We start from the raw sequence: 26,395 nt of genomic DNA on the forward strand, positions 1-26,395 counted from the left end.
CCACCACACTGAAATTAACAAAGGCTATGCTGGAACTGACAATCACTGCACCAAAACTATCATCGATTCTGCAACGTTTACAATAGACAAACTGTGTTACCTCATCACTGGCCTGTTGTATCACAAGTAGTATTTTGACATGTGCTCCAGGTTGAGAGAAGACTCGCAGCTGACCACTGCACTATTGGTCTCTTTCTCCCCAGAGCTCTGCTATTTCCTTGTACAATAAACTGTCATTGAACACAGACTGATTCAGAGACTGGCGATTTCCCCCACAAGTTGAAGTACAAGACCAATATTGCAGAAGCATGTCATTGAATATTTGAAATGGTGCAACAAAATCAGAATGTGGGCTTTACACCTGTAATGCTGTACAAGAATCTTATTTGGCTGTCTTTTGGTAGTGTAGATCATTTGAGAAATCTAATGCTTTGTCTTTGGAGGATATCACATTTCTGGTTGCTGTCTCAACTAGAGATTGAGTGCTATGACTGGTTGGTCAATAATAGGAAGAGATGCTATTTCCAGACTACATAATCTAGACTATATAACAAGACTTTTTTCATCATGCCATTCCTTATAAAAATGGAGATTATGGGAGAAGATGAAATAACCAGGAAACAATTGAACCATTAATTAACCTTCTACAATAATTAATATTCTCACTACCAATGAACATTTTAACTATGATGCTGTCTCTATATAAAGATGACCATTCGAAAAAAATGAACATACCTCTCTTAAAGCTTCAGCATAAGAACTCATATCTGTTAAAATAACCAACACATGCTTTTCACATTGGTAGGCCAGGTATTCTGCAGTAGTCAGTGCAAGACGAGGTGTAATAATGCGTTCGATGCTGTTGAAAAGACAGCAATCCATCAGTATTTACATCAATACAACTCTTGGAATGCAGACATTTCAGCATTAGAAATAGCATGTATAGGTAAAGCTGTCAGGAAACATGGGAATAGGTGGTCATTTAGCCCAGTATTGACCACTTTTCATTCAACAAGATAACTGCTGTGACATAGCTCCATATACCTCTATTTTCGGTCAACTAAAATCTACTCAGATTTAAATTTGTCTAGCATCAATTGCCAATTGCAGAAGAGTTCAAAACACCTTGTGTAGAAATATTTCCTAATCACACTCCAAAAAGCTGTTTTTGATAGTGAAAACACACAAGTACACGGTTTCATTTTCACTGTAAGCCTACCTGCAAGTCTGCTCATTTTAATTACAATTTAAACTGTTCAACAGCTTGATCATCAGCTGTCAGATTTTAAAAACAACATTATCCCATCCTTGGGTTTATGGAGATCTACTGGTGAGGATCATTGTTCACATGTCAAATAACAGGTGGAGGATGGGTTTTTCCAGCACCCCACACACACTACTCTGATCTCCAGCATCTACAGTCCTCACTTTCTCCCACCTAAAGACTTACCCTACTTAGAGCTAAGAATGGAATTGCACTTATCAAGATTAGTAGTGAATGCTTTTTGGAGGTAGCACTTCGAGGATCACTGCAAAAAAGACTCTGTCCTCAATGAGTGTTTTGAACTACATCTCTGCATGATACATACCTACCAATATTCATCCTAACCCAATGTTTAAGGCGGCTTTCCAGCAACTGAGAATCAAACAAGCCACTGGTGCAGATGGAATTCTGACAAAAATGTTAAAGTACATCAGATAAACACACTCAGGTGTATTAAATACACAGCAAGAACTGTAGAAGCTAAAGAAGCCAACTCACTGTCCATAGGGAAATTAGTAGAGTACAACAAACGCTGGTCTAGCCAGTGACACCAACATCTTGTGAACAAAAATTGGTGAGAAATGTCTCTAGTGTTTTGAATCAATCTTCCAACTCAGAAGAGAATACTACTAAACGGCAACCAATAAAGGATAAAAAATGTTCTCTGAATATATACTTCTGCATGGACAGAAAAAACAATTTTTCAGATTGTGAAGACACAACTGCTTGAAGTACTAGTGGAGCAGTTGAACATTTATGATTTGACAGGATGTAATATGGGGGGGGGCAATAAGTGTCTTATACCAATCGTGTGAAAACATTACAAAAACAAAACCAAAACATTCATTCCATACACAATCACTTCTTCAGGCAAACAACTTTGATCAGTGTTTTGACATTCTATGAAAGTGACTTTTCACAGCATTCTGTTCAAGCATGTGGGACTTGAAATTAGACTCTTCCAACACAGGAGTAGGTACGTTACAATTGCACAACACCCCTGGAAGAACCTAACATTTTCAAAAATCAACCACGAGTGCATATAATGGGAAAAGACATTTGTAAGCTATATTCAGCGATTACGATAATTGAATTTTCCAAAAAATAAAACAACAAATGAAAATAGTTTATTGCAAGTCATGTTGTCTTATATCCAAAAAGATCTATTTACTGGCTATTGCAATGCACCATTCTCAAACTGTCAAAGCCTGTCTAATTACACACACTCTTGATTTAATTCCGGCAAGAAGCAGATCTTTCTGAAATACTTACGTTGGGTCATTTGCAAGATTCAAGAAGAGACAGACATTGTCCATTGATCCGTTTTCTTCAAAATCAGACTTGAAGAATCTTGCAGTTTCCATATTAACCTGTTATGGAGAAAGTGATCAAGATAATCAGGTCCAATTTGGTTATCCTTAGATGAAACAAATATATTGAATATATAGGTGAAAACAACAACTAAAACATGGAGCCACTATTAAGTACAGGGAATTGAATAAACATTCACTGCATAGCAGGTGACTGTCAAGGTAAGTTTTTTTTAAACAAAGGGGTCGTCTGAGATAGTATGGGCTGAGATTAGAAACAGGAAAGGAGAGGTTATCCTGTTGGGAATTTTATGTAGGCCTTCAAATAGTTCCTGAGATGTAGAGGAAAGGACAACAAAGAAGATCCTCGATAGGACCGAGAGTGACAGGGTAGTTGTTGTTGGGGTTTTAACTTGCCAAATATTGACTGGAAATATGATAGAGTACTTTAGATGGGTCAGTTTTTGTCCAATGTGTGCAGGAGGGTTTCCTGACAGTACGTAGGCAGGCCAACAAGGGGCAAGGCCATATTAGATTTGGTACTGGGTAATGAACCCAGCCAGGTTAGATTTGGAGGTAGCTGAAAATGTGTTGCTGGTTAAAGCACAGCAGGTTAGGCAGCATCCAAGGAACAGGAAATTCGACGTTTCGGGCCAGAGCCCTTCATCAGGAATGAGGTAGGTGAGCACTTTGATAGTGACTACAATTCAGTTTAGTGATGGAAAGGGATAAATATATACAGCATGGAAAGAGCTATAACTGGGGGAAGAGGCAATTATTATGTGATTAGTCAAGATTTAGGATGCAGGGGATAGGTACAATTGAAGTGTGGAGCTTATTCAAGGACCAGCTACTGCAAATCCTTGATAAGTATGTACTTGTCAGGTAGGGATGAAGTTGTTAAGTATGGAAGTTGAATCTCTTGCCAAGAGGAAGACAGCGGCTTATGTTAGGACGAGAAGTGATGGTCCAGTTAGGGCACCCGAGATTTCAGTTATCCAGGAAAGACCTAGAGACAGAACAAAGAGGTGCCAAGAGGGGACACAAGTCATTGGCGGATAGAATCAAGGAAAACCCGAAGGCTTTCTATAGCAATTTCAGCAATAAAAAGAAAGACCAGAGTAAGATTAGGGTCAATCAAGCATTGCAGTGGGAGGTTGTGCATGGAGTCAGAGGAGATAGGAGAAGCACTAAACGAGAACTTTTCATTAGTATTCACACTAGAAAAAGACAATGTGGTCAAGAAGAATACTGAGATACAGGCTACTAGACTAGATGGGATTGAGGTGCACAAGATGTTAGCAATTCTGGGAAGTGTAAAAATAGAAAACTCCCTTGGGTTGGATGGGATTTATCCTTGGATTCTCTGGGAAGCCAGGGAGCAGATTGCTGAGCATTTGACATTGGATTTATGTCGGCATTGTCTACAGGAATAATGCAAGACTGGAGGACAGCCAATGTTGTTCCGTTGTTCAAGGAGGGGAGTAGAGACAACCTTGGAAATTATAGACGAGTGACCCTTACCTCGGTTGAGAGTAAAGTGTTGGAAAGGGTTACAAGAGATAGGATTTATCATCTAGAGATGAATAAGCTGATTAGGGATAGTCAACATGGTTTTGTGAAGGATAGGTTGTGCCTGACAAACCTTTGAGTTCTTTGAGAAGGTACCAAGCAGGTGAATGAGGGTAAAGTGGCTGATGTGTATATGGATTTCAGTAAGGAGTTTGATAAGTAGGCTATTACACAAAATAGAGGCATGGGATTGAGGGTGATTTAGCAGTTTGGATCAGAAATTGACCAGCTGAAAGACAGCAGAGGGTGGTGGTTAATGGGAAATATTCATCCTGGCTTTCAGTTACTAGTGGGGTACCGCAAGAATTTGTTTTGAGGCTACTGCTGTTTGTCATTTTTATTAGTGACCTAGATGAGGGCGTAGAAGGATGGGTTAGTAAATTGTCAAATGACACTAAAGGTCGGTGGAATTGTGGACAGTGTTGAAGAATGTTGCAGTTACAGAGGGACTACAGAACTGGGCTGAGAGGTGGCAAATGTAGTTTAATGTGGAAAAGTATTGGGTGATTCACTTTGGAAGGAGTAACAGGAATGCATAGTACTGGGCTAATGGTATGATACTTGATAATGTAGATGAGCAGAGATCTGTATCCAGGTGCACATATCCTTGAAAGTTGCCACCCAGGTTGATAGGATTGTTAAGGCAGCATATAAAGTTAGCTTTTATTGGTAGAGGGATAGAGTTTCAAAACAAGATCATGCTGCAGCTGCACAAAACTCTGGCGCGACCACACTTGAAGTATTGCATACAGTTCTGGTCACTGCATTATAGGAAGAATGTGGAAGCTTTGGAAAGGATTCAGAGGAGATTTACTAGGATGGTGCCTAGTATGAGGCTGTTTTTGATAGAGAGAAGGTGGTTGAGAGGCAACTTAATTGAGACATAAGGTAATCAGAGGGTTAGATAGGTTGGACAGTGAGCGCCTTTTTTCTCGGATGGCGATGGCCAGTACGAAGGGATACAGCTTTAAATTGAGGGGTGATGCATAGACATATCAAAAGACGTTTCTTTACTCAAGAGTAGTACGGACTTGGAAAGCACTGCCTGCAACAGTAGACTCGCCAACTTTAAGGGTATTTAAATGGTCATTAGATAGGTATATGGACAAAAACGGAATAGTGTAGATTAGATGGGCTTCAGATTGGTTCCACAGTTCGACAAAACATTGAGGACCAAATGGCCTGTAATGCGTTGTAATGTTCTATGTTCTCCACTTCCTGATGCTGCCTGGTTTGCTGTGTTCTTCCAGCCTTGTGTTTATCTACACCCCTTAGGTTAACCAGTACAAATTCAATCAGTCCTAGTCAGGCCTTCCTGTCTCTATCAGAGACAGATAAAGGGATCCAGCAGGTAGTGTTGAAAGAGCCTCAGTCCTTGAACTTGTACAGAGTTCAGATTCTTGCTTCCTTAGGTGGACGAAAAATGGGACAGTATAAGGATGACACACTGACCAGAGCTCCATGGCCATGGCTGTATAGGAAAATCAGGGGTGGTGCAGTCAGGGTCATAGACACTTCACTAAAGCCAATAGTCAAGAGCTCCAAAGGCTGTGCTGTCCACCTTGTGCCCACAATCAGTATCTCATCCAGGCTACAGATGAACTTGGGTAGGAGGGGGAAGATCCAGTTGTCATGGCCCATATGGATACCAACTATATAGCTAGAAAGAGCAGGAAGGCTCGGAGGCAATGAGCAACTAGGAACAAAATTAAAAATAAGTGAAAAAGGTAATAATCTCAGATTAATGTCTGAGCCATGGACTAATTAGCACAGGGTTGACAAGATTAAAAAATAGTAAACATGTGGTTCAAAGATTGGCGTGGGAGAAATGGGTTTGAATTCATCAAACATTGACACCAGTGCTGGAGGAGATGGGAGCTCTTCAAATGGAACCCAACCCATTTGTATTGTGCTGGCACATGAGCCCTGGCAAATTGCATAACTGAGACCTTACACTAAATGGGGGGTGGGGATGCAGAGGAGTGTCAGTTGCATGGAAGCTTATGGGAAAAAAGGCGAAGGCCTCAAGTGGGGTGATTCATATTTCTACAAAAATAAGTAGGACAGTATGAAAAGGATCAGGAATTTAACTTTAGGTAGAGCAGGTAAAAGAACAATGAGAAGAGGATGGTCAATGCAAGACTGGCTGCTGTACATAAATGCACGTGGTTAGCCCATTCTTCTATAATGTGATGGTTGTGTTCTTATGCAACCCACATTATAGAAAAATTGCACTTTAGAAACAGCGCTTAAATTGTTGGCATTGTAATCGCATTACAGCCAACATGTTTTAAATGTTCATGCTGGAGAAACAGCATCCCAAATTCAATGTTACAACGAATTCCTGTTGACGAATCACACATTATAACCAAACATGTATACGAAACTAGGTAAATGATTTTCTGGCATAGATTTAAAGTGGCAGGCACAATGTTGTGAGCATCACAGATGTAACTACAAGGGGTAGAGACTGGGAATGACAAGTTCAATGACGCATCCTATTGGAAGGACAAGACGATAGGCAGTGGGAGCTGGCTTACATGGTTAGTAAGAAATTAAATCAAATAGATAGCAAGAATTGAAATAGAGTCAGAAGACCATCTGAATGGGTAGAGTTAAGGAACCACAAAGGACGACCCTGATGGGATAAAGGAGTGTTAAGTTAGGCACATGGCCTCCTAGCAGTAGTCAGGAGGAGGAACAGAAAAGTAATGGTTCTGTTCGCTGAGCTGGAAGTTTTTGTTGCAAACGTTTCGTCCCCTGGCTAGAAGACATCATCAGTGCTCTGGAGCCTCCTGCGAAGCGCTTCTTTGATGTTTCTTCCGGTATTTATAGTGGTCTGTCCTTGCCGCTTCCGGGTGTCAGTTTCAGCTGTCCGCTGTAGTGGTTGGTATATTGGGTCGAGGTCGATGTGTTTGTTGATGGAGTTTGTGGATGAATGCCAGGCCTCTAGGAATTCCCTGGCTGTTCTCTGTCTGGCTTGCCCTATGATAGGAGTGTTTTCCCAGTCGAATTCATGTTGCTTGTTGTCCGAGTGTGTGGCTACTAGAGATAGCTGGTCGTGCCGTTTCGTGGCTAGTTGGTGTTCATGTATGCGGATTGTTAGCTGTCTTCCTGTTTGTCCTATAGAGTATTTTGTGCAGTCCTTGCATGGTATTTTATAAACTACATTAGTTTTGCTCATGTTGGTGCACCCAACATGAGCAAAACTAATGTAGTTTATAAAATACCATGCAAGGACTGCACAAAACACTCTATAGGACAAACAGGAAGACCGCTAACAATCCGCATACATGAACACCAACTAGCCACGAAACGGCACGACCAGCTATCTCTAGTAGCCACACACTCGGACAACAAGCAACATGAATTCGACTGGGAAAACACTACTATCATAGGGCAAGCCAGACAGAGAACAGCCAGGGAATTCCTAGAGGCCTGGCATTCATCCACAAACTCCATCAACAAACACATCGACCTCGACCCAATATACCAACCACTACAGCGGACAGCTGAAACTGACACCCGGAAGCGGCAAGGACAGACCACTATAAATACCGGAAGAAACATCAAAGAAGCGCTTCGCAGGAGGCTCCAGAGCACTGATGATGTCTCCTAGCCAGGGGACAAAACGTTTGCAACAAAAACTTCCAGCTCGGCGAACAGAACCACTATAACAAGCACCCGAGCTACAAATCTTCGCACAAACTTTGAACAGAAAAGTAAATCAAAAGATAGAAAATACATGCAAGAAACATTACAATACTCATTGGGGACTTCAATACGCAGGTGCGGCTGGGAAAAGGTTGGCATTGGATCCAAAGAAAATGAATTTGTGGAATGCTTCAAAACACCATTTTGCAGACAGTTCAAGGTAGAGCTCACAAGGGAACAGATAATTCTGAATTTGATGTGGAATGAGGCAGACTTGACTGGGGCGCTTAACATGAAGGAATACCAAGGGGGCAGTGAACATAATGTGATAGAATTCACATTGCAGTTTGGAGGGAAGAAGACTGAATCAGATCTAACAGTATTAAAATGGAGTAAAAGATAATACATAAGACTGAGGGAGGAGCTGACCAGAGTTGATGGGAAGTGGAGACAAGACAGACAGTGGAGCAGCAATTGTAGGAGTTTGAGGACAATTCAGAAAGCCCAGCGAAATTCATCCAAGGAAAAAAACATACTTCGGGGAGGACAAGACAACCATGGCTGACAAGGTCAGGAACAGCATAAAAGCAAAAGCATACAGTGTGGTGAAAATTAGTGAGAAGCCAGCAGATTAGAAAGCTACAAACTTACAACTTTTGGAGGCCCCTCTCCCTCCCATAACTTCTCTAGCAGACCTTTCTTCCACCCCATAACTTTTACAGCCTTCTTCCCCCAACCTTCTGAGCAAAAGTTACACCACCTCATCTCCCAGTAGCACTTTGCAAGCCATTTCTTGCAGCCTCCTTCTCCACTTCCACATTGCAACCAGCTCCTCTCCCAAACCTGCTCTGGCTGATGGCCTCAGCTTGGATCCAATGGATAGAATCTCCAGATCTGGCAAGAGGCTCCCCAGCATTCCAACAACCAGCAGCTCATCATTACTTTCCATTTTCTATGGGAGGAATTTCCTTCTGACTGGTCATCCTCATGAATTTTTATGGACAATCTGTGGACGTTTGGGGAAGATTCATCCACTGCCCTCATGTATTTTTGGCATCAATAACCAGATATTTGAAGTGGCTGACAAGTGTCAGACTCGTGATATTTTATTTTATGAAAATTGAGGAGGAAAGGATGATATTCCAAAAGGACATGTAATGTTGATGGTGAAAGTTTATTAATATAATTTGACCACTAAGTACCTGACAAATAGGTAAAAAAATTTCAAAGCAGAGAATAACTGAAGGATCCAGAAAAGTTTTAACTTTGATGCCCTCCTTTATCTTGGAGATGGGTTGAATTTTATAAATTTATTGTATTTCAAAAAAAAATTGACTTGGAGGACAGAGTCATTTATAAAGGTGTATTTTGTTGCGCTCAAATATTTCAAATTAATTAACAGTACATTTTTCAGGGATCTAAGATGGCAACAATCTAGGAAGATCACATTGCAGAGCTCTGCACCACATGGCAAGCAGGATGAAGTCCTCGCCCACCCTACCCAGACCACTGCGATATCCTGGGATTCTGGAAAGCTCATGGAGTCCCAGGAAACTGTCAGAGAGCAACTTACCTTAGTTTTCACTGTCCAGGGATGCAGAAGGAGGGAGGTGGCATGTTAGAGGCTGGGCCGCAGGCCCCTCACTCCTTCTTACCAGGTCCTGGTAAAGGAGCTCGATGAAATCTCGAGATGTTGGGTAAGCAGATAGAGAATCAGCAGCTGGCCCCGATCTCTATCGTGCTGCTAAAGCTGGGAGACCTCGGGAAAAGGACAGAGGAGGTAGAACACAGTCGCAGTGGTGGAAGCTAGTACTGGTCCCTCCAAGGATAGGATCCATGCCCTGGAGACGCAGGTCCGTAATTTGCTTGACTAGGTTGACAATCTTGACAACAGGGACTGGTGGACAAAAAAATATTCAGATTGTTGGTAGAATTTGAGTACTGGTTGCCAGAATTCCTAAACTTGGAGTGAGGGGCTTGAAGATTTATGATTAGAGGGCTCACTGGGTCAGGGTGCGGTCAGGTCTGGACGAGACCAATATCCTCTTCCTCTCGGCCATAGAGATGACAGAATCATGGAAGCTTCCAGAATCCAGGGGAAAGGATCCAATGGCTCTAGTTTGGTGGGCGGCACGGTGGCACAGCGGTTAGCACTGCTGCCTCACAGCGCCAAAGACATGGGTTCAATTCCCAACTCAGGTGAGTGTGTGGAGATTGCACATTCTCCCCGTGTCTGCGTGGGTTTCCTCTGGGTGCTCCGGTTTCCTCCCACAGTCCAAAGATGTGCAGTTCAGGTGAACTGGCCATGCTAAATTGTCCGTAGTGTTAGGTAAAGGGCTAAATGTAGGGGCACAGGTCAATGTGAGCCGAAGGGCCTGTTTCCACACTACGTAACCTAATCTAGTTTGAGGGCTCTAAGATCATGTTCTTCCAGGACTTCGCAGCGGTGATGCAGAAAAGAAAATCCTATCAATGCATTAACCGAAGACTTAGGGAACTCAGGATGCAGTACTGAGGTATTCAACAGTGTTTCAGATCACCTTAGATGGATCTGTACACCTCTTTGACAATTTGGAGAAGGCAGGAGACAGGACAAATTAACTTAATCTGAATAATTTAGTGCATATAAATAGTAGTGTTATTTGGGTATATCTGTTTTTCTTTTAAAAAAGAGAAATTCTGGTTAGGGCTTTTTTTAAAAAAGTAACAATCCAGTCTAAGCTGTTTGGGGACAGGTGGAATGTGTACTTTCAATTTCTAAGTTATACCAAAGGATGGGTGGAGTACTTACCCTTTTTCAAAATTTTTTTGGTCACATTGATATTTCATGGTGTATTTTCTTTTTTTGCTTGTGTTTGCAATGCAGCTCAAGTTAGGAGGGGGAAAATAGTCGGGATGGCTGGATGCCTACTTACGGGCAGTTTATGCCGGGTTCAGATAATTAAATGCCCAGACTCCAGTATTGGCAGCAGGATAGGAAGTTTGCTTCTGGGATGTGTAGATGCCTCCTTTGGGCAGGACGTGAGTTCCTGTATTCAGCAACACTGGCACTTCATATGTTGTTTCTGTTTTGGTTTTTATAGTATATAATCTTTGATTGATAGTTTGTAGGTTTGTTGATTGCAGTGGATTTAGTTTTTAATGTTCGATGGATCTAGCGACACTCCAGCTCAACAATTTGTAATTAGAAGTCCTCTTCTTTGGAATCTAAATTTAACTGCACAAAGTTATGGCTAATGACTTGATTAAATGGTGTACCTGGAAACTCGAGGAGTCACTCATCAATTAGGAGGAAGAAGGTACTCGAGTGTCTTAGAAAGGAAATAATGGACATTGCTTTATTATAGGAGACACACTTGGATGATAGGGAGCACGTGAAACTACAGTAGAATGGCTTTGAGCAGGTTTACTTTTCATCTTTGAATACAAATAGGGGATGGATTAGGAGGAATCTCCCATTTCAGTTACTAGAGAGTATGTTAAAGACACATGAGAAGTTTGTGATCCTCATAGCCCTGTTAAACAGGGAAGCATATGAGGTTTTAAAATGTTTACTGGCCTCTGGTCAGTACCCAATTCGGCAATGAAAAGGAATTCAAGCAACTGCAGTTAAGCTACAAATTGGGGGCAAAAACAAAAAATTTTTGAAGTTAATTGCACATCATACTCACCAAGGATCAGTCGTTTACATTGATTTCAACCACCAAAGCGAACAGCAATTTCAGTTTTTTTTGAGAATGTCTAAGAAGCAGAATCAACTGCATTGAATTTACAGCAACAGCCTATATGTCGAAGCTAGTTATTAATGAGTGAAGCTAGTTTTTCTACAAATAAATTTTCTAATTCAAATTATTAAATGCTTAAAACATGACTGCTTTATTCAATGTTACTCCCAAAAAAGAGTTAAAGATACAGTACACTTCTACACTTAAAGTTAAAAGCTAGCAGAACTACTTGACAGCACCAAGTGCTCTGAATAAGGTAACAATATAACATTTGGTCACCCAACTAGATTGAGTTGTCTGGAGATAACATTCAAATTCTGCCAGTTTAAAATATACCCCCAGAAAAAAAACCAAACTCCAATCAAGTTTGAATTTAGTATATGGATGATATTAAAAGTCACGATCCAATGCTTTAGGGGTATAAGACCGGGAAAACTTGTACAGACTGTACATCAGCTGCTCAAGCTCCCAGCTTGTACAGATTGCGCAAAACACAAATCTCTTAAAAAGGTACATTTATCTATCAACAACCTCTGAAGAGAAATCCTATGAAGAAAATCTCCAGAGGAAGATACAAAGAATATTCAACAGCTGCCTCGTTTTCAAATTTGAGTTTTGGGTAAAGCTTAATCAGGGGGTTTTATTGGACTAGTATTATAGAAGGGAAAGTAAAAGATAGGTGAGAGGGAGGAGTTCTAAATAGTTGTTAGTTATTCTTATACTTTAAAAGTGGTCATTAATTTTATTTGGCCTCAAATTTTCAGAGATTACTGCACTGGATAAATCTTGTGTTGCTGGTTAAAAAAAAGTTCTTCAGATTCCTGAAGGGCTTATGCCCGAAACGTCGAATCTCCTGTTCCTTGGATGCTGCCTGACCTGCTGCGCTTTTCCAGCAATACATTTTCAGCTAAAAAAAGAATCCCATGTCGTAACAAAAGTGCTTTAAATTCTCATGGCTAAATCTTGTGCTTATGAACCCAGGTTTGTATGAACCTATGAAGTGTTAAAATGTCTTTAGTGTTCATTCTATTTCCAATGTAATGTACCAGAAATGGCTGTTTAAATTTATTATGCTAAATGGGTTACACTCATCTACCAACCATACTTAATGTACTAAACAATTGAGCATATACCATCAGTACTAACACACTGGCATTGGTCCTAGTCCAAAAACATGGCAGTCCATCCAAATATTCTAATGGCCAATTACTGGAGCAGCTTGGATTGGATTGTATTGGTACCACCTGGAATTTGACAGAGCCAAGGGAATCGTCTGTCAAATCTTTGAATTTTTCTAAACCTGTCTTATCCAGATACCCCCTAATGTTTTCATGGTTTCCTTTGTTCAGATTTAAAACCCTAGTTTTACAATCAACTCACATTCAAACTTAAAATTACATGATTAGTACAGGTAATTTCAAAGGCTCCTTGACAGCAAAATTAGCCTTTTCTCACTAAAATACAGAATCTAAAACAGCACAATCACTAGTTCATTATTCAATATACTTCTCAGAAAGCCATCTTGTAAAACTCCAGTAATGCATCCCCCACAGCATTTGGCACAAATGAAATGAATTTACCTTAACTAATGTGAATTGAAGTCACCCATTATTGTATAGCCACATTACATGCAATTCTAATTTCCTGATTTATACTATGACAAATGTTACCACTACCATTTGATGACCTATATATAAAAAAACACACACCAATGTTTACTATCCCTTACTGCACCTCACCTCCACCCAGATTAATTTTGCATCTTGATCTTTTGATTGAAGATCTTTTCACTAATTGTTTTCTAAGGTATCCCATCTACTTTTCCTTTTTACCTATCTTCCTAAATGACAAGTACCCTTGGAAATCCCAATCTTGGTCATCCTTTAGCCTCTGGTCTAATGGCAATTAATGCAAACCTAATTTACCTCAGTTTATGTCTTCAAACCGAAGGTACACAAAATTTGACGGTCATACACAGGATATGTGGGAAGAAACTTTCCCCTTAATAATGAAGTCAATAAGCAAAGAATGTAATTTTAAGGCAGTTTAAAGGGGATTTAAGGAATAATCTTTTCATCCAGAGGGTGGTGGGTAACTGGAACTCTCTGCCTGATAGGATGCAACCATTACAACATTTCAAGTACTCATCGAAGTAGTTAAATGTCAAAGCACTGGAGGTTACAAGCCAACTGCTGGGTAATGGGATTAAGATAGATTGGTGCTTGTTGACTAGCATGGACATAAAAGAACCAAAGGCTTCATTTCATGCTGAGAAATGCAATGATTCTCACCTTGTTGCAAATATCATTTACAGTGCTTTAATGTTGTTCTGCATTTGAATCCTATTTAATGCTTGGTTTTGCTTTGTTTTGTATGTGAAATTAGGCAGGCAACCTCCTCCCTGTAACCAGTTTTACTTACCTTCAATCTAAATTCCTTCAAGATTTCCAGTGACTTCCAATCTAGTTTAAAACTTCCAGACAATTACAAATTTCCACATGGAGATATTAGCCCCAGTCTTGGGAGTAACTTGCATTCAATTTCATTTCATAAATCTGTGGTTCATCCATATACCAGATTGCAAGAGCAACATAGTAACATACACAAGTAATAAGATTGACAACATTTTTACAATCAGATCCATGTAATTCCTTTTAGCCATGGCATTGGATGTTAATTACTGCTCTGTCTATTCTGATTAATTTGGTAGAATTCAAGGAAAATGTAAGCCAAATCCTGTCCTTCAAAATAAGTAAATTATCTTTAGCACACTAGCACTTATGGACCACCAACAAGTGCAGCCTGAGGAGCTTTATCTGCCACTCATTAATTACAATACAGTTAACCAGTTGACTATTTAAAGATTTACACAACTATAGTTCCACTGCTACTTGACTTACTCCCATAGCAGCAAATACAATGGCAAAATTCTCTGCACTATAGTCCATGACATCTTTGGATTTTTGAACCAGTCCAGCTTGACGACAAATCTGGGCAGCAATCTAGAAAGCAATTTACACGTTAGAAACTTTACGTTAAAAAGGCAACAACATCCATGCATACATAGCCCTTTATGTTTAGTAAATATGAAATTCACAGCCATTTTGTCTTTCTACTTTTGTTGTTCGAATCAATGTGAAAGATTTTTCTGTGAAAGCTTTTCTGCCAGTAAAAAGAAAAGTTTTCATAATTCTAAAACATACCAAGTTTTTGTATTTCAGAAATTGCTAACCTTTAATCATAATCAGAGCCAGCACAAAAAGATGCAAGTACATGTATGGGCGGCACGGTGGCACAGTGGTTAGCACTGCTGCCTCACAGCGCCTGTAGACCCGGGTTCAATTCCCGACTCAGGCGACTGACTGTGTGGAGTTTGCACGTTCTCCCCGTGTCTGCGTGGGTTTCCTCCGGGTGCTCCGGTTTCCTCCCACAGTCCAAAGATGTGCGGGTCAGGTGAATTGGCCAAGCTAAATTGCCCGTAGTGTTAGGTAAGGGATAAATGTAGAGGTATGGGTGGGTTGCGCTTCGGCAGGTCGGTGTGGACTTGTTGGGCCGAAGGGCCTGTTTCCACACTGTAAGTCTAATCTAATCTAAAAAAAACAGTAGCCTTTCTAACTTACCTGAGGTGCTTTGTTTTAGAGGTCAGGAAAAACAATTTGCCAGCAGTTAATATTCTGCAGGGCATTACAAGTTAAAGCCTATTATTAGAATAGGACATTAAAAAAACCTTGGATTTATTCGTGTGTTGGGAATCTTCTTAAACTAGAGTTCAGATTATTTTTGGAGTTGGCCCATTAGCTATAATCTATGAATCACAAAATGAGTTTAAGACAAATCAGACTCAAATAAAATCAGTTAAAGATTTCAAACTGAAAATCTTGTTAAAAGTCTTAGTTTCTGATGCATTTGTTATCCCCATCCCAAAGGACCATACCATCCTCAGACAATGCCCACATTTCCATTTTCCAGATCAGTGGGCACATCCTTGCTTAGTTTCACTATTATCCAATTGATCAACACTAAAGATTAGAACAACCTCTATTATCCAAACAAGATAGGCAGTGAGCATTTTGTTTGGATAACTGATAACACTTATGGGACCTGGAGATCCTGTTCAGATAATCTGAAATTTGGATAACTGACATTCAGATAACAGAGGTTGTTCAACACATTCATAAAAAGATTTCTCTTCCTTTCCCTTACCTTGGAGAAAGCTCCTCTATCCCCAATACCAGAGATCCATCATCGCTCCTGTCCTTTTACATGGGGATCAACTTCTTCATGTTGTCTACACCTAACTCCTAACTCTCACTGCAGTTTTTAAATTGCTCAATGTTAAATAATTTTCCTAACATGTAGTCTTTATCATATTACTTTATTGGCAAGTAATACTTTCAGATAAGTGTTGCCTAAAGAATTTAGTACTTTTTCTCCAGTTATTAATTCACACTCTATATTCTGTCGTCACTACCTGACCTAAGGTACGTAGTTCACATGACTACTCCACCTAGAAGATCAGCAGGCTTCAGTCACAGCAATGAAGGAGGGATATTACAGCTTAAGCCTCCAGATTTTTAAATCTTTGCTGACTCTATGGGAACCTCAGCTGAACTTTTAGTTCTGTGTAATCCAAATCCCAGTGGCTAACTAGAAAATCGCAACAGCTATACTGGTTGTGGTCAGCTAGTGCCACAGACAAACTTAGTTTCATATTGGACAGACTTGTTACTATTGAAAATTTACAGGTTTTTGTACCAGAATTATTAGCATTCTTACATACAAAATCAGAATAAAGAAAACGGTTAACAGCAGTTAAATAATGTGCCACTACATTGCAATAAAATATTCTGTATTAACCAAACACTAACTATAAAAAACAGTGGTCCATTTAATGTTTACAAACCTCATTATGGGGCAAGCCTGCTGCTGAAAATATAGGAATCTTCTGTCCCCTAGCAATACTGTTCATACCATCTATTGCTGAGATTCCAGTTTGGATCATTTCTTCAGGATATACACGACATTGCGGATTTATAGGTTGACCTAAAATTCAAGCATTGACCATTAAAAAAAAGTATATCAAAAGTAACTTTATTTCACTGAAACAACTTGCATTAAATGGCACCTCTAGTGTACTAAACCATCACAATGAGTTTCACAAGAATGCCAAACAATTTGAAAGCAGAGTAGATGACCAAAATCATAGGCTTTAAGATGGTCTTCCAGGAAAAGAGGGGAGCTGTGAAGTTGAGAAAAGGGATTAACAGCCACCAATGGTGAAGTGGTTGGAGCATTTTACATGCAAGAGGGGCTAGAATTGGAGGTGAGCCAGTAACTTCAAGTCTGAAAGAAGTTAGAGGGGGAGGGGTGAAGACATTGTCAAGTTTTTTTCCCCAACTTGATCATTTTAAAGCTGCAGCAATTACACACTAGAAGACATGTAGGTCATTGAGAATAGGGATGACAGGTTAACAGGACTTGGTTACAGTTGGGCACAGGTGGCAGAATTGGCAGAAATCCATACAAATGTGTTATCCTCGATACACAAATCTTATTTTCTGCAAAAACCCTTGATATGGCTTTTTGATTACTGCCTTCTGGAAATCTACGTATCATACATTCACTGTTCCCCTTTGTCCACAGCATATTACCTTTTCAAAGCACTACAATGTATTGGATAAACACCATATCCTTTTCATGAAACTACATTGCCTCTTCCTGATTTGTTTCAACTTATTTGTTACATTGTCTTAATAAATACCCTCTAACATTTTTCCTATGACAGATGTTAAGCTAACTGGCTCAGTTTCCTGTTTTGTCTTCCACCCAGTGGAATTACTCAATGTCCAGGAATGCACAGGATGAGTAGATTAGCCATTGGAAATGCAGGGTTACAGGGTAGAGTGCGCTACAGATGGTCGATGTGGACTAATGGGCCAAGTGGCCTGCTTCCACATAGTAGGGATTCAAGGATTCCTCCCTTGCATTTCCTGATTTCTGGGATGTTACATATATCTTATGTAGGTGAAGACAGATGTAAATACTGTCAAGTTCATCTTCCATCTTATTTACCATTAATTTCCCAGACTCCTTTTCAATAGGGCCACTGAACTCAATTTTTTTTTTTTTAAAAAGTTCAGGTGCTATATCTTGTAATATTTTGTTACTTTCACCTCAAATTCTCAAAATTCTCTCAGGTCTGCCACCATTTTGAAAACAATGTATCTTGAAATATCCCCTTAAAATGGTCTGCCACACATCACTTATTTACTGATCGCAAAACAATTTGCCAGTTCATTTTATTGAGCCATGGTTTCATACCTCAACTGCCCTTATTGAAATTTAAAACACTGGTCTTGGACCTACTCCGCTCTCCATTAAACAGTGGAGAAACTGAATCATATTGAACTGCAACTACTTAAGCATACCTTCATTACAACGGTCATAAATTAATCCCATTTCATTCCCATCTCAGTTTAGTGCAATCTTGGTGTAACATGCTTTAAGAAACAACCCCAAAAGCAGTCTATGAACTCAGAAGCTACCTTTACATATTTGATTTTTTTCTGGATTAAAATGCTTACAATTATTACCATAACCTTCTCACAAGCTATGATATTTTTCCTTTCTGTTTCATTCATCATATAATTATGGTAACAAGCCCTGTACACCACTCCTGTAATCAACTTGTTGCCTTTATCATTTTTATCTCTACCCAAAACACTTTCATATTCTGGCTGGGTCATTTCTCTTATTCTAGTAAGAATTAAGAGCTCCCCTAATTTACCTTCTAGTCCTGCACAAATTTCTTGTACCATTTAATATTCAGCAAGAATAAAAGGGGTGGGGAAGGGGTATTAGGGAGATAAATGGAGGTGGCCCTTTAAGGTCTTTTTTTGGGCAGGGGAGTGGGAAAGGAGATTTAATTGTCTTTGAATTTCATGTAAGTATGCTGTCTTTACTGTTGCAAGAGCCTTGTCTCAAAGCTGACTTGTGTAGACCATGCCTGGTCTGCAAAAAATTCAAAGTGTCTCTCAGCTGTTCACTTTGTCAACAGTACTGCCTTGAACCTCATGGCCCCAATGTTTTGGGCTCTCAGTCCTGCCCATTTAGGCAGGCCCTGCCTTAATGAAAACAAACAAACATTCTATAAACAGTACTGAACTAGCTAAGTATGAAGTTCAATTAAAGATTGAAAGCTATTCGTCTCAGTACTTCCAAATGTTCAGTTACTGAAGCAACAAAGGAAACAGAATGCTAAACGATAGAATAAGTACAGTACAAGTTGGGCATTTTAAACAATTTAAGATGCAGTGACCAGAGAATCAAAACCATGTCCAGATGAAGTTACAAACATTGCAGGAGACATTTAGTCCACAAGCATTCCAAAACACCACTAGCTGAAGTGGAGCTCAGAGTACAGATAATCAAGCTCATCTTACCCCAACCGTCTAGATAGGGTGAACAAATCAAATCAGAACTAAAATAGAAAACCAGGCAATGATTTCTAGTCACTACCAGCATGTTATTCACCCTAGAAAAACACATTACTTCCATACAATGACTCATACATTAATATTAATTTGCAATTTGGCATAGAATGCAAAGCTGTAAAAGGACAGATTGACTTCCATAATGAAGACTGCCACACTAAATGCACTACATCAAGCCAGGTCATATTTTCTTCCATAAAGATAAAAACATTAAGTGAATTTTCAGTGGTGTAATTCTCAATTTTTGTGACCATCAGCTTACCCATAATATCTAGAAAATCTTCAGCCAATACAGTTGGCCCTCTGTCAATAGGCTTCCCTGATCCATTGAACACTCTACCTGTAAATTAACAATATTGCTATTACTCAATAGCAAAATTAAAATTATTCACAAGTTATATTGAGTGGTTAAGCAACTCAAATTGGATTTTACACTTCTTGAAACTACAAGGCCAAATGTTCAAGTCAGCAAGTCCCTGATGTCAAGTTTGGCTAAACCTGAAACTGGGGCCTCAATAAATATGCTGCAGCATTGGTGGAAAGCAAAATGTCTTCATACAGTTAGTATAAATGTACTCAACACCATTCGATTCAGTTTCTTAAGATGCTGTTAATCATTAAAATATAAGGACTTCAAGCATTGTTGCATTTAAGGCTTCTTTTTGAAAGAATTGAAGCAACCTTAACAACTTAGGACTTTTCTGACCATGTTAACTTGAATCTTTTATTCTTAAAGACAATTAGCTCTTGAAAAAAACCAAAATACACCTCTTCACAGCATTTTTCTTTATTAATTTTACACTTCATTTAAAGACCATTATTGTCTATAATGTTTCCTTAGAGCGCAAGATGTAGGAGCTGAAGTAGGCCATTTGGCATGTCGAGTCTGTTTCAGTGAAATCATGGCTCATCTAATCATTTTCTGTTCCACTTTCCTGCCTTTGTCCCCATAATCCTCAAATCCCTTACTGATTCAAAATCTGGCTACCCTAACCCTGAATACACTTAATGACAGAGCCTTGGCAGCACTAGTAAAGAATCTGACATTCACAACCCTTCAAGGATTCCTCTACATTTTTGTCCCAATTGGGTGACAACTTACTGAAAGGATCTTTGGTCCTTTCAAGGGGAAAACAACCTTCCCTATATTGACCCTGTGAAGAATCCCCCTCCCTAAAAAAATGTTTCAATGAGAATTCCTCTTATTCTAAATGAGACTGAGTACAGACCCCAACCTATTTAACCTCTTTTCCCAAGTCAATCCCTGCATGCTCAGGATTAATTTAGTGAACCTTCCCTGGATTGCTTCCAATGAACTTACACCTTTTAGATAAGGGGACCAAACTCTTTGCAATATTCTAGAGGCAGTCTAATTTTTGCCTTGCTATATGCTCCATTCTGTTTGAAATAAAAGGATGTTTTTGCCTTCCCTATTACTGGCTATAGTGGTACTTGTATGCTAACTTTGTAAATAATGCATTTAAAACACTCAAAATCTTCTGTGCTGCAGTTCTCTATTTAAATAACAGCAAGAATAGTAGAAGATCTGGATAATGTGCATAATTTCACATATGGGAGAAAGTGAGGACTGCAGATGCTGGAGATCACAGCTGAAAAATGTGTTGCTGGATAAGCGCAGCAGATCAGGCAGCATCCAAGGAGCAGGAGAGTCGACATTTTGGGCATAAGCCCTTCTTCATAAATTTCACATATTCCCACATTATATTCCATTTACCAAATTTTTGACCACTCAACCTGCCCATATCCCTCCACGTGCTCAGTCATTCTCACTATTTGCCATCTTAAATTTAGCCATTGTATATTTAGTTCTCTCATCAGAGTCATTAATACACATATCCCAGCTCTAATCCATGTGCACGCCACTAGGTTTAGATTCCATCCTGAAAAATGTCACTTATCCCAACTGTCTACCAGTTAGCCAATCCTCTTTCCATGCTAACTGCTACTTCCCACTCCATACTCTGGATTTCGGTCTTAAATAGCTTAATGCTTGTTATATATCAAAATAACTTTTGAAAATCCAAATATATTACATCAACTGTTTCCTCCTTGTCAGTCCTTTGTTACCACCTCAAGAGAATAATAAATGTCAGGCATGATTTTCCCCTCATGGCACCATGCTAACTGCATGATAATGTTATTTCTAAATGCTGTATTAGATCCTTCATAATATACTTTAACACTGCCCAAGAACATATTAAGCCAAGTGGCCAATAGTTACCTGTTTTCTGTCCACTTCCCTTCTTGAAAAAGGTGTAACATGGGCAGGTTCCTAATCCTCCGGCATCTTTCCAGAATCTAAGGATTTTTGGAAGATTACTGCCACAATCTCTAGCTACTTCCTTGAAAATCATAGGTGCGTCCCATCAGTGCGTTTACTGATCTTTGGCCCCATTAGTTTCTGTAGTACTTTTTCTCTCATGATAGTTATTGTATTTATTACCTCTTCCCTTTTGGAATGTTATTATTGTCTTTACTATGATGCAAAATATTTCTTCAATTCCTGGTTCCCCATTAGTTCCTCAGCCTTGATCTCTAAAGGTCCAATATTCACTTGCCTCCCAACCTTCCTTTCCACATACAGTGGAGCTTTGACTATCCGAAGGACCAGGGAGGAGAGTATTTCGTTCAGCTAAATCAAATGCCGGATAACAGTTTAGCCAAGAGTCGGAACCTTGCGATCTTGCCAGATATTAGAGATTTCTCTGCATTTAAGGCAGCTTTTGCACTCTGGTCTTGATCTTATTTACTCTCAAAAAGGTTTTCTTGTTGTCATCTGTTTTTTTGCCAATCCTGTCTTACCATTGATCTTTGACAGTTTTTTTTTGTTCAGTTTGATGTTATCCTCAACTTCCCTATTTACCACAGTTGGCTTATTCCCCTTTCAAATCCTTCTTTCTCACTGGGATAGATTTTTGTTGAGAAAGTCAAACTATTTTCTTAAACTTCTACTATTGTTCCTCAACCTTATTTGCTGCTAAACTCCTCTCCTAGTCTACTCTAGCTAGCTCCCAATTCATTCCTTTCAAATTTTTCTTATTTAAAATTAGTACATTTGTTTCCCACTCGAGTTTCTCCCTCACAAACTAATGTTAAATTTTACAATGCCATGATCAATGTTTCCTGGGGTATCTTTCACTCAGATCATTCATTTAATGTGTGTCACCAGACCCAAAGTAGCCCGATCCCTAACTGGATCAACAACATGCTATTCTAGGTAACTGCCCCAAATACACTGATTCTTCCATATGATTACCTCTGCCAATTTTATAGTTTAAGAGGTTAGATACAGCTGGAGTCATACAGCACAGAAACAGACCCTTCAGTCCAATTAGCTCATACCAATGTTCTCATACTAAACTAGGCCCACTTGCCTGCATTTGACCCATTTCCCTCCAAACCTTTTCTAGTCATATACTTATACGAATCTCTTAAAATGTTCTAACTGTACACACATTCAAATTCCTCTGGTAATTTATTCTACACAAATCACAAAAAAAAAATTGCCCCTCATGTCTTTTTAAAAACTTTCTCCTCTTATCTTCAAACATAAGAATGAGTTTTGAATTTCTTCACTCGAGGGAAAAGTCCATTATTATTCACGTTATCTATGCCCCTTATGACTTCACAAACCTCTATAAAGGTCACCCCTCAAAACATTCAAGGCTAAAAGAATCAAAGGGTCTTAGGTAAATACAAGATCAGGATACTAAGTTGGACAATCAGCCACAATCATAATGATGGAGCTGGCCCATATGTTCTCCTAAGGCCCGAATGGCCTATTTCTGTTTCGCATGTGCAACATTGATTTTAATCTCTGTAGATTGGAAAACACTCATGATTAACACTAAGTTTCTTGCAAGGACTCCAAAATTAGAGCTATAAAGGCAAACTTACAAGAAAGTCAAATATAAATTGCAGCAACACAAACACATAGAATTAAAGTGGAGTAAACTATTTTTGCTTTTCTTCATATCACCTTGACCAAGTCCTGATTCCCACACCAATGAGCATTCAGGTTTTCGGTCATAATACTGGAGCAGAAAACTCTACATTCTATAAATGTATTTTAAATGTATTTTATTTAAACTGACATGTATATTTACTTTATATCTTAAAGAATGGAACTATATTAAACAAAAACTGAGTACACTGATGTCACTCCAGAGCCAGTTACATAAATTAAAATTTGATCCGTGTTAATGTTTATGCATAGAATCAAAAATTCTGACTGTGATGCGGTCACATTTCTCTTTTGAATCAACTTGTAGAAATCACTAAACAGTATCTTATTCAAACTCAAATGAAACTGAATAGATGGAGACTGTCCCTTATATAATTAACTTTTCAGTTTGAAGCTCCAATTCCTGTCACTGACTTTTAAGTTGGTAAATGAGAGATTTCAACAAATATAATTTAGTTTCAGCTATAAAACATTAGTCTTATTAAAATTTGACTCTTTAAAATGCAGCATATTCTAATTTCCATTAGGCAAAATTATAAAAATATTGCATATAATGAATCTTTAAATACAGCTTTCACATAAGTGAAAGTGAAATTTAGTTATTTGAAAGCATTAAGATATGCTAGAAAATTAATTTGTGATAAACAGCATCAATATTGAAAGTTGAGCTGTAGCCAAATTATCCTTTGTTAAAGATAATAATGCATTAACATTTGAGGGTTATATGAGGGATATCCTTCATACTTCAAATGATAATATAAATAATGCTATAAATGTATGAAGAAAGGTTCCTTGAAAATCAGTTTCCTGTGGAAGACAGAATCCACTTACCAAGCATGTCCTCTGAAACAGATATGCGAAGTATATCACCTGTAAATTCACAGGCTGTTTTTTTGGCATCAATACCTGATGTCCCCTCAAACACCTGTATAAAATGAACATGAAACATAAGTACACTTAAAAATGCATGAAGCTTTTCAATATTCATCACCACAATGTGACCAGAGCTTCAAGGTACAGATCTTGAGGAAAGATTCCATAAACTAGAGACTTATGTTTAGGACTCATTGAAAATTGATAGGTTGAAACAAAATTGACATGTGATAGGAATTTAATACAAAAAACATTAGCCCAAAGTCAGAGCCAACCACTCAGGAAACACTTCTTCATACAAAGCTTGGTGGAAACACTTCCCACAAAAATGGTGTTGTGGATGCTAGCTCAACATATCACCTGGAGTTTAAAATGACTGTAAAAAATGTGACAAGCAAAGAAAGTGGCAGCATATATGCATAGACCTTTAAAGATGGCAGGATATATTACAGAACAATTACCAAAGCATTTCAGAAGCCCAAGGTTCCAAATGCAAGTTAACAAGAACAGAAGTGGAGAAATTATGCTGTGTTTTTGGAGCTATGATTAGGCCACGTCTAAAATATTTCACTTACCTCCAGTTACCACACTTTAAAAAGGATTCAATAGTCCTTGAAAAAGTGCAGAGGAGATTTGGGGAGGGGGGGATTATTTGTGGTAATCTTCCATTGTTAGTGAGACAGGAATTTGTCAAAAAATACTAAACATTAAAAAAGTAGTTTTAGACAAACTCTTGGCCAGATATTTTCAGTATTTCTATGAATTTTACTCCAAATGTCCAACAAGCATGACTAAAAAACATTTCAAACATAAACAATACCATAGTTGTCTATACAATAAATTGTGATTTGTTTGTATTTCATAGAAATGATTACAGTATAATTCTTCATGAATGATCTGAACAGGGTAGGATCATTATTGGATTCTACTCTTAATTGAGTAGAAATTGCTCATCTCCAACTTCAATGTCAAATTGTTTCATCAACCATATTACATTCCATTGCCTTCGGTCCTTTAATTCCAGCTCCATATGTACTTTGGCAGCTATTCTCAGCTTAAGTTGAGCTCTGTAAATCCATGTATTTTGTTTTTCAAAAATCCTCAAACCATTTTTTCAACCTGCACTTCAACCTTCTGCCCGGCTGCGGGTCAGTACTTGTTCCCTAATATTTTTTTTTAAATAGTTCATATTGGGATATTTAATATATTCAAATGGTTTGTTTAAATATCATTTGTTCGATAATTAGTTAGCTTCTTACAAAAAAAGGTTCATCATACTGAAAATTCTAATTCAAATTGAGAAATATGCAAATCACTAAACACTAGTGCATTGGTCCAAAAAGCAATCTTAAAAGGATACTGGTTTTCAGTTCAAGCAGACTGAACTGCAAAAAAAGTGACAAAACTGGCTTTGGCTATTTTTCTTCAAGTTGATATAGTTGAGGTGTTAAAAATGTTAAAACAATTAGATATGGAAAAGAGATAAAACAACTTCCACAGGTAGGGAATTGAGAACAAGGAAGTTCAAACTCATTACAGTTCGATCTAGACAAATAAGAGTGAAATCGAGTGGCACACTTCACCCATCAGGTGAAATCAAAAACTCAAAAATATGAATGCTGAGCCAATTGAAAATTTAAGTTTAAAAATTGTTAGATAAGAATATCAAAGTATACTAAGAAAAATCAAGTAAATTGAGTTGAAGTTGAATTGAATTTGTGTAGCACAGTGGTATAGCAGTTAGCACTGCTGCCTCACAGCACCAGGAATTCGGGTTCAATTACCACCTCAAGTGACTGTGTAGAGTTTGCATGTTCCCTGCATGTCTGCATGGGTTTCCATCAAGTGCCCCAGTTACCGCCCACAGCCCAAAGATCAGTCATGCTAAATTGTCTGTGGTATCTAGGGATGCACAACCTAGGTGGATTAGCCACAGTAAGATAGAGATAGGGTTGGGGAAGCTCTTCAGACTTTATTTGCTGAATGACCTCTTTCTACACTGTAGGGCATCTAAGTGCAAAACAGTCATGATAGACTAGAATGTCAGCAAGGTTTCTTCCTGTCCTAACTGATCACTGAATAAATCAAAATATAAATTACATGATACTTTCAAGATTAATTATTTTGTTGTTTAAAAATAACAGGCAAAAGCCAATGCAACAGTGAGACTAACATGACATGGAGAAAGAACTAATATCAATGGAGGAAAACAACAGTAAATGGTGTTGAAAACAGAAGCAGAACCACAAGGAGCTGTTGAAGTTGGGAAGTAGACAAGGGCATTCTTGGATGTAGCTGTGGAAGTAGCAGAGTTGGACATGCAAAAATAAAGTTGTGCTTGGAGGAAATGCGTAACTGATGACAGAACAGACAGTCCCAACGGTTGATAATCTAAAATCTCAGGAATATGCAGGAATACATATGGAGGTTAAAATCAGATAAGCTATGCTACTGAACAGTGGAATAATCCTTTGTGCCCACATGACCAATCCTTGTTTGTACGGAATAATGAAATCCAA

At 38.7% G+C, this 26,395-nt stretch overlaps 1 protein-coding gene across 1 annotated transcript in view; it reads right to left on the reverse strand.

The window, feature by feature from the left end:
• LOC132826308 (V-type proton ATPase subunit B, brain isoform-like) overlaps positions 1 to 26,395 on the reverse strand; it is a 72,707-nt gene that overhangs the window by 21,711 nt on the left and 24,601 nt on the right. The window contains exons 4-9 of the mRNA XM_060842126.1: positions 23,835 to 23,928; positions 19,281 to 19,358; positions 16,429 to 16,568; positions 14,426 to 14,527; positions 2,537 to 2,634; positions 736 to 859 (exon numbers count right to left, since the gene is read on the reverse strand). Coding sequence (XP_060698109.1) covers positions 736 to 859; positions 2,537 to 2,634; positions 14,426 to 14,527; positions 16,429 to 16,568; positions 19,281 to 19,358; positions 23,835 to 23,928 — 636 coding nt within the window. The remainder of the gene's footprint in view (positions 1 to 735; positions 860 to 2,536; positions 2,635 to 14,425; positions 14,528 to 16,428; positions 16,569 to 19,280; positions 19,359 to 23,834; positions 23,929 to 26,395) is intronic.

Source organism: Hemiscyllium ocellatum, chromosome 22 (genome assembly GCF_020745735.1).
Source record: "Hemiscyllium ocellatum isolate sHemOce1 chromosome 22, sHemOce1.pat.X.cur, whole genome shotgun sequence".
NCBI lineage: Eukaryota > Metazoa > Chordata > Chondrichthyes > Orectolobiformes > Hemiscylliidae > Hemiscyllium > Hemiscyllium ocellatum.